We start from the raw sequence: 12,394 nt of genomic DNA, 5'->3' as shown, positions 1-12,394 counted from the left end.
CAGAAGAAGATCCAAGCGAGAAGAGGAGCACAGAAAACACAGGGATGGAGAATCAGAGGATCGCAGACACAGAGATCCTGACCGAGATCCAAGGAGAGAGAAGGAAAAGCGGAGAGAACGAGAGGGGAGTAAACACAGAGATCCAGAGAGGGACAGAAACCAGGATTTCAAACGGGAAGATGTCAGGGAGGATAGACACAAAGAGAGAAGGAGAGAGCGGGAGAAAGCGAGACATGGGGATGGAGATGAAGATGAAAAAAGATATTATAGAGATGATAAGGAAAATGGTGAAAGACGGAGGGATAGAGAGAAAGACAGGAATGTGGACATGTACAATCAGGAGGACAAGGAAAGAGAAAGAGATAGAAGGAGGGCTGAGAGAGCTCGAAGGAAAGAGGAAAGAGGAGAAGGAGAAAAAGAGGAGAGGGAAAGAGACAAAGAAAGAGAACGAGAGAGAAGAGAAAGACACAGAGCAAGAGAAAGTGACCGGTATAGACTTGAATATGATGAAAAGCAGAGAGAAGGAGAAAGGCGAGAGAGACACAGCGACAAAGAACACTCTGGGCACAAAGAAAGAGGTTTGGTTATAGCAGTTTATAAATAGTGATTTTTAAAAAATGTTTTATTTGATTAAATTTTTTTCTGAGAGTGTATAATGTATGATCTATTTTGTTTCAGAACACAGAAGGGATAGAGAAGATAAAGAGAGGAGGAGAAGAGATAAAGAAAGTCATGTAAGTCAAATCAAAGGTATTGCACTTACACTTACCGGCCACTTTATTAGGTGCACCTGTCCAACTGCTTTTTTAACGCAAATTTCTAATCAGCCAATAACATGGCAGCAACTCACTTCAGCAACGCATTTAGGCATATAGACATGGTCAAGACGATCTGCTGCAGTTCAAACCGAGCATCAGAATGGGGAAGAAAGGTGATTTAAGTGAGTTCGAATGTAGCATGGTTGTTGGTGCCAGACCGGCTTGTCTGAGTATTTAAGAAACTGCTGATCTGCTGGAAATTTTACGCACAACCATCTTCATGGTTTACAGAGAATCATCAGAAAAAGAGAAAATATTCAGTGAGCGGCAGTTCTGTGGGCGCATATGCCTTGTTGATGCCAGAGGAGAATGGCCAGACTGGTTACAGCTGATAGAAAGACAACAGTAACTCAAATAACCACTCGTCACAACCGAGGTATGTAGAAGGGCATCTCTGAACACACAACACTTCAAATTTTGAGGTGGATGGGCTACAGGAGCAGAAGACCACTCTTGTCAGCTAAGAACAGGAAACTGAGACTACAGTTCGCACAGGCTCACCAAAATTGGACAATAGAAGATTGGAAAAATATTGCCTGTTCTGATGAGTCTTGGTTTCTACTGCGATATTTGGAAGGTCGTGTCAGAATTTGGCATCAGGAACATGAAAGCATGGAGGCCTTTCATCAACGGTTCAGGCTGATGGTGGTGTATTAGTGTGGGGGGTAATTTTTTGGCACACTTTGGGCCCATTAGTACCAACTGAACATTGTGTCAGCGCCCCAGCATACCTGACTATTGTTGCTGACCATATTCATCCCTTTATGACCACAGTGTACCCATCATCTGTTGACTTCTTCTAGCAGGATAGCGGCATGTCATACAGCGCGAATCATCTTAGACTGGCTTTTTGAACATGTGAATGAGTTCACTTTACTCAAATGGCCTCCACAGTCACCAGAGCTCAATCCAATAGAGCACCTTTGGGATGTGGTGGAACGGGAGATTCGCATCATGGATGTGTGCAACACAAATCTGCAGCAACTGCATGATGCCATCATGTCAATACGGAGGAATATTTCCAGTACCTTGTTGAATCTATGCCATGAAGAGTTTAGACAGTTCTGAAAGGCAAAAGGGGTCCAAAGCAGTACAAGTAAGGTGTACCTAATAAAGTGGCCGGTGAGTGTATAATATAGTAATAATGTAATCTACCAGTGAAATGTTTGGAATGATTAACATTTTTATTGTTACATATTATTATATTAACTGTTATCCACAATATTTAGAAGTGTAATTTCATGTGATAGCAAAGCTATTGGCAAAAATACTTAAAAATAAAATATAAAATATATAAAAATGGTAAAATCTGCCATACTATTTCACAATATCACTATTTTACTACATCTTATTAAAAGTCTTTTGATTAGTATTAGTATTTATAATCAAAGTACTTTGATTAAAAGTCTCACTAAAGTTGTTTGTGTCGACAGATGGCAAAAACAAGTCACTCTCGAGAAGCTGAACACCATCGGCAGGAGCTGAAAGACTCAAAGGATTTTCACGGCATCAAAGATGGAGAAAGTGAAAAGGCAAGGGAAGAGAGAGAGCGGCGGCATGAAAGAAAGCACAAGGAAGCTTCAGACTCCAAAAGGAGTGACAGAGAGCAGAAACAGGATTTATCAGGCCATGACCTGAATGCAAGGATAAGCAGAGACAAAGAGGTACAAATATTGTCTAATAAATGCATGGGCTTTATGACATCCATTTGCTTTTTTTTAGGTTTGTGAGGTTATACATCTTGCGTCTACATGTTTTGTATTTGTGTGGGTGTGTAGGAAACTACCAAGAGACCTCAGTTAACATGGAGGTCTGATCAAGCTGAAACAAGTGATCCAGAGGTCTCTGTAAGATTCTTGTTTAAAGATTAGTGGCAATAAGTTAATATTCGCCATGAGATGGTAAAAGTTTAGCTAGGCCTGTCACAGTAATTAATATATCGACTTATCGCACAATACATAGACATGACTTCAATCATTTTTGGTGATGCAATAAATATCGCCCATACATAAAAAACAATTCTAGCAACATTTTTTCTGATTGTGCAGCATCTCTATCTCTATCTCTATTGGAGGTTTCAGTATCAGTATGGTTAAAAAAACACCATAGTATTTACTATAAATTACTATAGTATATTTTCATGTTGGTGGCTGGCAACTGAAAATAGATCTGGTTGCAGATATCGCAGCCTCTGCACATTTTTGTTAATATTTATTTGTTTAAGATATTTGTTTTCACATTCTGATTCCAATACCCTAATTATTCAGTTGTTAAATTGACTATAATTAAATGAAATATTATTAAGAATAAAATATTATATTTTACCGCAATATATTTTGGTGCAATATATTATACAACAAAAGATAGTTACCATGACAGGCCTAAGTTTACCTTTGTGCTGCATGCATTTGTTGTTATTTTGATGCTTAATTTTTCATTTTCTTTCTTTTTTTCGCCAAAAAGCTTGATCTTTCAATAAAACCATTTCTATGATTTTTTCCTCACCCTTTCTTGCCCACAGTCACCTCCATTTTAAGTTTAATGCTAACTTCTTTCTTATAAAACATTTTACACAAATAAAACAACATACATCAATCTGAATGTCAGATCTTATACAAAAGCACATCTCTGAGCTTAATTTGTGTCTCACAAAATATATTGTTTTGTTGAGTAATACTTTTCTTCTTTTGTAAACTTGTAAATATGTAAATTTAGAAAAAATAATTGTTGCTAATTTCTTTCATTCAAGGTAGAGAATGAAGAAACGGAAGAGGACAAGGAATCAAGCAAAGATGATCATAATCATTATGAGGAAGATTTTGAGGTGGGAAGCAGTCCAGTTCTTCCATTATAACTTATGTTGGAAAATTAATACCATACATAACAATACAATGAGGCAAGGACAAAGTCATTTTTACCTTTTTGCATTAAAGAGATAATTCACCCCAAAATGTCCCCAGCATTTCCTCACACTCACGAATTAATTATTCTGTTGGAAACCAAAACAAGATATTCTGAAGAATGCTGAAAAAAACAGCACTGATATCCATAGTATCAACAAAGAAATATGGAACTATGGAAGTAAATTGCTGCTTTTTTACTCAACATTCTTCAGAATATCTTATATTGTGTGAAAGACAAGATAGAAACACATCTGAACAAGTGGACGAGGAGTAAAATAACTATTTAAAATAACTGATGTGAATTTATATGCTGAATCTTGAATATCTTCTTGCATATTTTGAAATGCTGTTATTTCTGTTTTTAGGATTATGAGGAGGACTTTGAGGATGTAGATGAAGATGAGGATGATAAAGCGGAGGAGGATGAGAAAGAGGAACATGAGAATAAAGCAAGAGAGGATAAGAGAGAGCTGAGCCCCAGGAGAAGACAAGAGATTGAAGCCATCCAGAGAGCCATGGATGAAGAAAACGAGAGAATCTACTCTGCAAGATCAAAGCCTTCAACTGCAGACTCCACTGTCACCCAGAGAGGTAGTTAAACAAAGGTTTGTGTTCATTCTGCTGCAGACTACAGAAAAGAAGAGCTAAATCAGTGCTTTATTGTGTTTTCTCAGACAGGCTCTCGAACGCAAATCAAACACGTGGCACAATTATTGATTTTGTGTCAGCAAAGCAACGAGAAATCAGCCAGAAAGTGGCCAGGAAGCAAAAGCAAGTTCTTTATATGATAACCTGATAAGAATTACATTTAAACATACTATTTAATTAAATAGATTTGTTGATTAAGTTTATGAATCAATTGCATTTGATTTGATTTATAGGAAGCGCAGTGAGGAACTTCTGCGCCTGATTGATTTAGATTTCTCCATCACCTTCTCTATGCTGGACCTTCCACCTGTCAATGAGTATGACATGTACATCAAGAACTTTGGAACAGCCAATACAAAACAGGTTAGAAATAAATAGTGCTAAGGGCATGTTCATCTTATTTTGTGGGTTTTCTGTTTGAGTAAGTACTCAAAAATGTCTGTCAATGTTTTTAAACAATTGCTCAAATATATAAAAAAAAAAAAAAAAATATATATATATATATATATATATATATATATATATATATATATATATATATATATATATATATATATATATATATATATATATATTTGTTCAAAACCTATTCAAGTTTCTGTAGTTGAACACAAAAGAAGATATTTTGAACAATCCTGGTAGCTGGAACCTATTGACTTCAATAGTTATTTTTTCTCTACTGTGGATGTCGATGTGTGGAAGCAACCTGCATTCAAAAAATATTTTGTGTTGTCCCTTTAATTATCCCAAAATGCAGGTGGTAACAACTACTTTTAAAAAATGTTGCAGTGTATAGAACCAAGCAAAGAACTATATTAATAACATATTAAAATACATATTGCAGAATACTTGCAACAAGTGAGACCACACAAAGCATTACAGATATCATGATGTCAGTCAGTGTTCATTTCGTCTACCAAAACTATAGGTGAAAACTGTCTATAGCCTATAGCTTGACATAAACAGAAACTTGACGATCCTTTACACTTGCAACGTGACTGAAAGTATGCATGTGTACACTTTGATCTGCATTATTGCTGAGGAAAAACAAGACCAAAAATGTAAAAAAGATAAAAAACCAGCATTACTTCCTCTAATAACCCACTGCATTGAGCTGTTTGTTCAGTAGATGAGGGGATCAGAGTGCACCCATTCAGTCATGTTAGTGGCTCATCAGACCTGTCAAGTTTACGTCTGTCAATCCATTTTGGTTGATGGAATAAACACAGGCGTCAATCATTGGAATTTCAGAGTTAGAACTTTTACTTCTGAAGTCTTGTGTACATAACTTACCATACAATACACACAACAATAACTTGCCATATAAATTGTATAAATCATTTTACTCATGTGTTCTGTCAAGTATTTATTTTTTTCATGAAAAATGTATTTTTGTAAAATCCCACGAGTCTTTTGTGTGTCTAGGCTTATGTGCAGTGCAATGAAGACAGCACTGATCGAGATATACAAACAGAAGATGTTGAAATGACAGACAAATGGACTCAACACCCACCAGAAGCAAAATCAGCATGTGGTGGTACTGGGTTCAACATTTACTTCATTATTATCAATAAATAACAGTGTAAATGTTAAAATTAAGCGTTTTTAAATTCTGTTTTCTTCTCTGAACTTGAAAGGGTCTACAGGGACTCAGGCCAATGCAGTGGAATCCATAGCAAGAACATCTACTGATTCTAAACGCCTGACTACATTTTTACGTTCTGCTGCACAGGTAAAGAATATTGTTTATGGGTCACTTTATATTTCTTAAACACTAGTTCATTACAGTTATTAATACATATTTAAAATTAATCTCTACAAGACAGTAAAAGCACAAAAAATGCTATTGTCTTGCATAATTTCTTCACAAAAATAGATATAGATGTGCATATGATCTGAAGTGGACCATGACACTGATAAAGAACTAGTTTATTAATACAGGTGCTTATTTCTATGTTAGGTGATGGCTGTTCTGGTCGAGGAGAACATGGCACAAAGTAATTCTGTCAAAAAACTTTGCTCTAAAACTGATGCTTTGTCCTTCAGTGACGGGTGCATTCAACTCAACACCAAACTTCCATTTCTGAATGGTAACGTTTATATGCATTACATTTACTTATAAATAGATGTGGCTGATGTATTCTTGTTTATTTTTATTGTTCTACATTCATTAATTAGCTGTTTTATTATGATCATCATTATTTTACCCTACTTTGATCAAAATACAGCTAAAACAGAACTACTGTGCTATTTTTTTTAAAACCCCTTTTCATATATATATATATATATATATATATATATATATATATATATATATATATAAATTAATTTTAATATATTACATTTTTTATATTTAATTAAAGAATAGTAATTTCATTGCTTCATTTTTCAGTCTCACATGATCCTTCATAAATCTGCTTTGGGGCTCTATTGTGAACAATTATTATTGGTGCTCAATCAAAAATAATAGTTATTATATAAATACTGTATTTAAATGTTACGTGTTTTATGATGTTAAAGTGGGATGCTGTAACATTTAAGTGAGACAGGTGTAATGTGTGCGACAGATCAATAATGAGGCAAGGTTCAGTTACTCTCATTTAAAGCTTTTACTCAATAATTGAATTGAAACATGTAACAATAATAAATGGGGGAGAAAAAAACAAACAAACATTTATAATTATTATCTTTAAACAAGAACAACGAGTGTAAGCCAAATCAAAGAAATTAACAAAACAAAACAATCCTTAAATCTAATGTCTAAACTAGGCGTCAAAAAGAAACACAAATAAAAACAGAGATCTTCAGTGTGTACGACACCCGAACTAAACTAATCAAACTACAAAACTCAAAAATACACGGGTGGCAAAACACTCAAACTAATCTAACAAAACATCAATCTAAACTAAAACAAAACAAACCGGATAAGTCCGTTAAATCTTAGTTTAGAATCACACAACCATCATCATATGTTACTTAAAGCCAACAAAGTTCAACAAGCAACTCGAATTATCACAGTAACTGAGAGATCACAAAATAGACGAAGCATTTGCACAAACAAATTGCGTGAAGCATAAAGGGTACGCCGAGGCAGGGCGCACACCACACACTGGACTGACAGGGCTTTAAATACTTGCGGCTCGTCCTGGGATTGGTGGAACCGGAGAGCGTCATAATGATGATGGACAGAATAATAAACCAATAAGAAACCTAGGGTTGAGCAAACGGAGAGGAGGGTGAAAAAAAACAGGAAAAAAAACATAAATCATAACAATAATTGTCACTAATATATTTATTATAATGAATGAATTTAGTACATTCATTAAAATAAATGTATATAATATATTAGGATAATTCAAAAAGGACCGTGTGACACTGAAATACATACTACATAAGTAATGATGCTAAAAGAAATGAAAACATATAGATGCTAAAAAAATATTCACATAGAAAACAGTTATTTTAATTGGAAATAATATTTTACAGTATTAATGTTTATGTAATTTTCATCAAATACAAAAAGCATTGAGAGTTCTTTCAAAAACAGTAAACCATCTTAACACAGTGAACATTTAAATTCATTAACAGGGTCAAATATAACATACAATCAGTAATCATATGGTGGTAAATATTTATATACCTTGTTTGTTAAATTATTTATATGTGCATATCTACCTATTTTCAGGTCGGCAGGTGAGTCTACTGCAGTTTTCTCAGGTCCAAAGACAGACTCTTCTGTCTGTTCATCCTCCGTCTTCCAAAAACAGTTCTGTTCGCCTTGACAGTGAGACTGTTGTCTGCGTGTGGAACATCTGGGAACCATCCAGACCCCAAAAAATTCTTCTTTATGAATCTGAAGTATGAAAACGAACATACTGATGTCATTAAAATTCACCATAAGGATCAATACAAAAATTCTGCTTGTTTGTCTGGCCCTCTCAGGTGAAGTGTTGTTGTTTCAGTCCTGGTAAAGTTACATTAGTGTTTGCTGGTACAGCAGTGGGCTCAGTGATCGTATGGGACCTCAGAGAACATTCTGGCTCTCACTCCAATTTGGAAATTGGCAAGGAGGTGTGGACGTTGCGCTACCCAACCTTCTCAACAGGTCAGACTGTTTTTAGATACGGTGCCTTCCAAAAAAAAAAAACCTGTATATGTGCATGCAAAAAAGCCCTTTCATGTGTTTAGAAAGAGATGTTTGAAATCAGTTCACAGGTAAACTGTTTTGTGTTTGCTTGCAGATGCTGTGCTTTCAGGGGTGGGTCATCTCTCTCCTGTAGTGTCCATTGAACCTGTAATAGCATCTGCTGATATGAGTTCAACGAGCACACTGACTGCAGACATAGAAGGTAATTTAATCCATGCATTTGACATTCATCGTTTCAAAGTAATAAAATACACTACAGCTTAAAAGTATGCATCTTTTACATTTTACAAAATACATCTTTTGAACATAAAAAAAAATTAGGGCGGGGGGAAAAATTAATTCAGATCAGCATTTCAGAATGAATTCTGAAAGATCCTCTGACACTGAACACGGGGGTTATTATGACAGCTGTAAAATGTACAAAACTATAACATTTATATAGTTTTACATTATAGTATATTTATATAGTATCACATTATTGTTGTTAACATTTAAAAAACTTTTATAAAAACATTCTAAGCAACACTAAAGGCTTGAACTTAAGTGTACATTTTGAGAAGAATCACAAAAAGAATTGTTTTGTTTCTTTTTACTAAATCTAGAGTGTATGGGATTGTCATTCCAGTTAGGATCTCTGGATGAAAATGGAGTGCTAACTCTCTGGGTATGTCTGCATTTCATTTTTAGCATTTCATCTTTTCTTCACAGAACCTCACATTAATTTGGTGACATCATATTCAAACTGCTTTTTGTTGTTGTTCTTGTTGTTTACATGTTAATAAAAAAATGTGGCCAATATCACATTCCAGTGCAAACTGATCCATGCTCAAAATTACATCAACAACACCACACAGCTCTCATAGCATGCTGTCATACCAAAGAAAAACCACTGAAGTCAACATTATACATTTATTTATAAGGCGATGTGCAGTGGAAGCCAGCATATTTGTTTTCAGGCAATAAGGAAGACAGAAACAGAAGAGAAAAGGGTGAGGAGAATGAGAGGAATGTTTTAAATATTTAGAAATAATGACATAAGAGCTGCCGCTGTAACACTTATGAGTTCAACACCTCATTGTGCCTTTAATGAATATATCAGCAACCATTTGTCATTTTCACAAAACAATAATAAGATAAATAAATAAAACAGAGTGTAAAATCTTTAGTGACTCACTTCAGTCCAGAATTCTGAAGAATGCCAATCTAGAATGATGCAAAAGTCAGTTACATAGATAACAATTCAACTGTTCAGACTGAGGTCATCTGACCTGCATCAGAACTGAAGGTTTATGCTGTTCACACTGTCAGGAGAGAAAGAAAAAAGAAATTGGGATTTGGATCACGCTTTGTTTTTGACAGGTTGTGATTGAGCTGCCCAAAGGAAATGATTCTGGATCACAAACAGATCTAGGTAAGTCTTATTTCTCTAGTTTCTGTAAGACTGCTTCAAAAAATGTGTATAATCAAAACAACACAATACTTAAATGAACTTAACTTCATTTTACACAGTTCCATTAGACCTCCATCATGCTAGCAATGCTGTGTCTGTCTTGCTAGGTCTCAGGCCTGGTGGTAAAGTTAAACTACTCCACAGCTCCTCTTTACAGACCACTGAGAGATTACCTAAAGACACTATAATGGGATTTGGACCATCTGTGAGCCTTCAGTTAAAGTTCCTCCCTTCTGATTCAAATCATTACTTCATTGGCACTAACATGGTAAGCATTACGTGATGATAGTGGATATTTTTGGTGGTAATTCCCATTACATTAAATTAAAATGCTTTTTTTATACTATTAAAGGGCCTGGTTAGACATGGTACAAGGCACAGTTTGAAGGTTCTCCCAAAGGTTTACAGATCACAGTCTGATAGCTATAGGCCAGTGGAAGTCACAGCACTGGACTTCAGTCCTTTGGGGGAACCCTTTTTCTTGGTAAGTGCATCTTCCATTGCACCGTATGTGTGTTTTTATATTTCTGTTTTCAAGGTTGTAGGAGTATTTTATAAAAGTATTAGGTCACCTTAAATTAAAATTAAATGTTATTAATTAGTCACCCTCATATAGTTTTAAACTTCTGAGACCTTCATTTGTCTTCAGAACACAAATTATTAATGAAATATTTATTTGTTGAAATCTGAAAGCTCCCTTATCCTCCATAGACAGCAATTGACTTGTTTAACGTCCAGAAAAATACCAATAAAACATCCTCAAAACAGATGATAAGCTTTCAGTGGGTCAATTGGAATATTATCAAGCTACGAGAATACTTTTGTGTGCACATAACAGTTGTTTCTCCTCAGTGTCAGTATTGGGCACACATTCATGAGCACTGTGCACTGATGTACTGGAAAATGCTGTTCATACTTGCCAGAGAAGATTTAGACATTATTGGCTTATAAGACTTGGAAATAAATCTCTGTTTATCAATCAAGTCAAATCAAAATGGGCCAATCAGAGCAAAACACAGACTGAATCTCCAAATGGGTTCATTAATATGCATGCTCCAGGCAACGGTTGATGTTATGCCCACAATATTTCCTAAACAGATTAAAACAGTAATAATTTATTAAATGCTTAAGAATTCCTGCCTTAAATTTACACAATTTAATTATTTAAATCAATGCACTCTATGGCACCTTAATATCCCTTGTGGTTTGTAAGCCCTTTGGTACCTTTTTGTAGGTTGGCTGCAGTGATGGATCAGTTCGATTACACTCTGTCCTGAGAGAAGATCCATTGATGGAGTGGGCAGGACGGTCTAGTGGAGCTCCCATTCTGTCTGTGCAGTGGTCTCAGACACGGCCAGCTGTGTTCTGTGTTCTGGATGCTGCCTCTGATCTTCACATCTGGGACCTGACAGAAAAGGATTATGTGCCAGTCATCACCGAGAATATACACAGTGACCGGTAAAAAGCCAGGACATTAAATGTTTAATCTTTTTAATATGATGGCAATTTCTTTTTATTAGTGCTATACAAAATATAATAAAATGCTGAATAAATCCTCAGTGTGTAAATATGTAGAGTAAGCAAGTTGCTAAAACACTTTACTGTTTTTAAATTCTGTTTTCGAACAGGGTTACAGCCATGGCAGTGTTTGGTGAGCCGGCCAAACAAAACACATTTTCTGGCATCGCGCTTGCCAAGCAGTCCGGCAAGGTGGAGATTCAGTATTTCAAGAAGTCACTCACAGTGTCTAGTGCCTCTGACAAAGAAAAAATTGATTCTATTTTGCATGATGCTTTTTTGACACGAGATATGAGATGATATGGAACATCCAAATCAAGAAGATGTCTGTCTGAACATAGATTTAAATTAATATCCTGTCAAAATCCATTATATGCTTAATTATAAAAACACAAAGATTCATCTGAGCTAGTTATACACAGTATGGGCTGACTCAGTGAATGATAGTTCCTTGTTACATCAATAATGTACCTAAAGCTGCAAAACTGTGGCTCTAACAGCATGAACTGTATAGGGTGAGAAATGGTCTGTACATATACCAATTTGTTCTGTACACATAACAAATGTATTTCCCTGGCTTAAAATTCATTACTTCTGAAACTTTGCTGACATCAGCTGGAACATGATAGCTTTGTTGCTGTAAGCAGCATTTTGTAGGGTTAGATCAAATGCTAAAGGGAGCACATAAATATGAGCTTTCTGGTCCTCAGGGATATAAAGGCATTTTATCCTTTTTGTATTATTTTACAATATGTGCAGATGAATATTTACACTGTGTAGCATTTAAAAAGGAATGGTCTCTGTTATTTCTTTACTATCGTTGTACTACTGTACTTATTAATGGAATTTTTTTATTAAAAGACAATTATATTTAAACTGCATTTGCTCGTTCTCACACCCCTTTTTCACT

At 35.3% G+C, this 12,394-nt stretch overlaps 2 protein-coding genes across 8 annotated transcripts in view; one reads left to right on the top strand and one right to left on the bottom strand.

The window, feature by feature from the left end:
- dync2i1 (dynein 2 intermediate chain 1) overlaps positions 1 to 12,365 on the top strand; it is a 12,890-nt gene extending 525 nt beyond the window's left edge. For 2 of the 6 annotated variants that reach the window (XM_087261596.1, XM_087261594.1), the window contains 20 exons: positions 1 to 578; positions 679 to 734; positions 2,252 to 2,482; positions 2,597 to 2,659; positions 3,568 to 3,642; positions 4,087 to 4,312; positions 4,396 to 4,492; positions 4,603 to 4,732; positions 5,795 to 5,906; positions 6,007 to 6,101; positions 6,330 to 6,459; positions 8,055 to 8,227; positions 8,312 to 8,474; positions 8,611 to 8,718; positions 9,119 to 9,180; positions 9,876 to 9,927; positions 10,074 to 10,234; positions 10,319 to 10,450; positions 11,201 to 11,424; positions 11,595 to 12,365. The exon at positions 1 to 578 is cut by the window's left edge and continues 17 nt beyond it. In XM_087261596.1, coding sequence (XP_087117722.1) covers positions 1 to 578; positions 679 to 734; positions 2,252 to 2,482; positions 2,597 to 2,659; positions 3,568 to 3,642; positions 4,087 to 4,312; positions 4,396 to 4,492; positions 4,603 to 4,732; positions 5,795 to 5,906; positions 6,007 to 6,101; positions 6,330 to 6,459; positions 8,055 to 8,227; positions 8,312 to 8,474; positions 8,611 to 8,718; positions 9,119 to 9,180; positions 9,876 to 9,927; positions 10,074 to 10,234; positions 10,319 to 10,450; positions 11,201 to 11,424; positions 11,595 to 11,784 — 3,058 coding nt within the window. In that variant the 3' untranslated portion in view covers positions 11,785 to 12,365. Of the gene's footprint in view, positions 579 to 678; positions 735 to 2,251; positions 2,483 to 2,596; positions 2,666 to 3,567; positions 3,643 to 4,086; positions 4,313 to 4,395; positions 4,493 to 4,602; positions 4,733 to 5,794; positions 5,907 to 6,006; positions 6,102 to 6,329; positions 6,460 to 8,054; positions 8,228 to 8,311; positions 8,475 to 8,610; positions 8,719 to 9,118; positions 9,181 to 9,875; positions 9,928 to 10,073; positions 10,235 to 10,318; positions 10,451 to 11,200; positions 11,425 to 11,594 lie in introns of all 6 variants that reach the window. The other 4 variants (XM_087261595.1, XM_087261593.1, XM_087261598.1 and 1 more) reach the window with 2 other exon arrangements.
- esyt2b (extended synaptotagmin-like protein 2b) overlaps positions 1 to 12,394 on the bottom strand; it is an 846,120-nt gene that overhangs the window by 56,218 nt on the left and 777,508 nt on the right. The window lies entirely within an intron of this gene.

The sequence above is a fragment of the Danio rerio genome, chromosome 7 (genome assembly GCF_052040795.2).
Source record: "Danio rerio strain M-AB ecotype USA chromosome 7, GRCz13ab, whole genome shotgun sequence".
In the NCBI taxonomy this organism is placed as follows: Eukaryota; Metazoa; Chordata; class Actinopteri; order Cypriniformes; family Danionidae; genus Danio; species Danio rerio.
The sequence above is the reverse complement of the archived record's forward strand: the minus strand, read 5'-3'. Positions and strand labels throughout refer to the sequence as shown.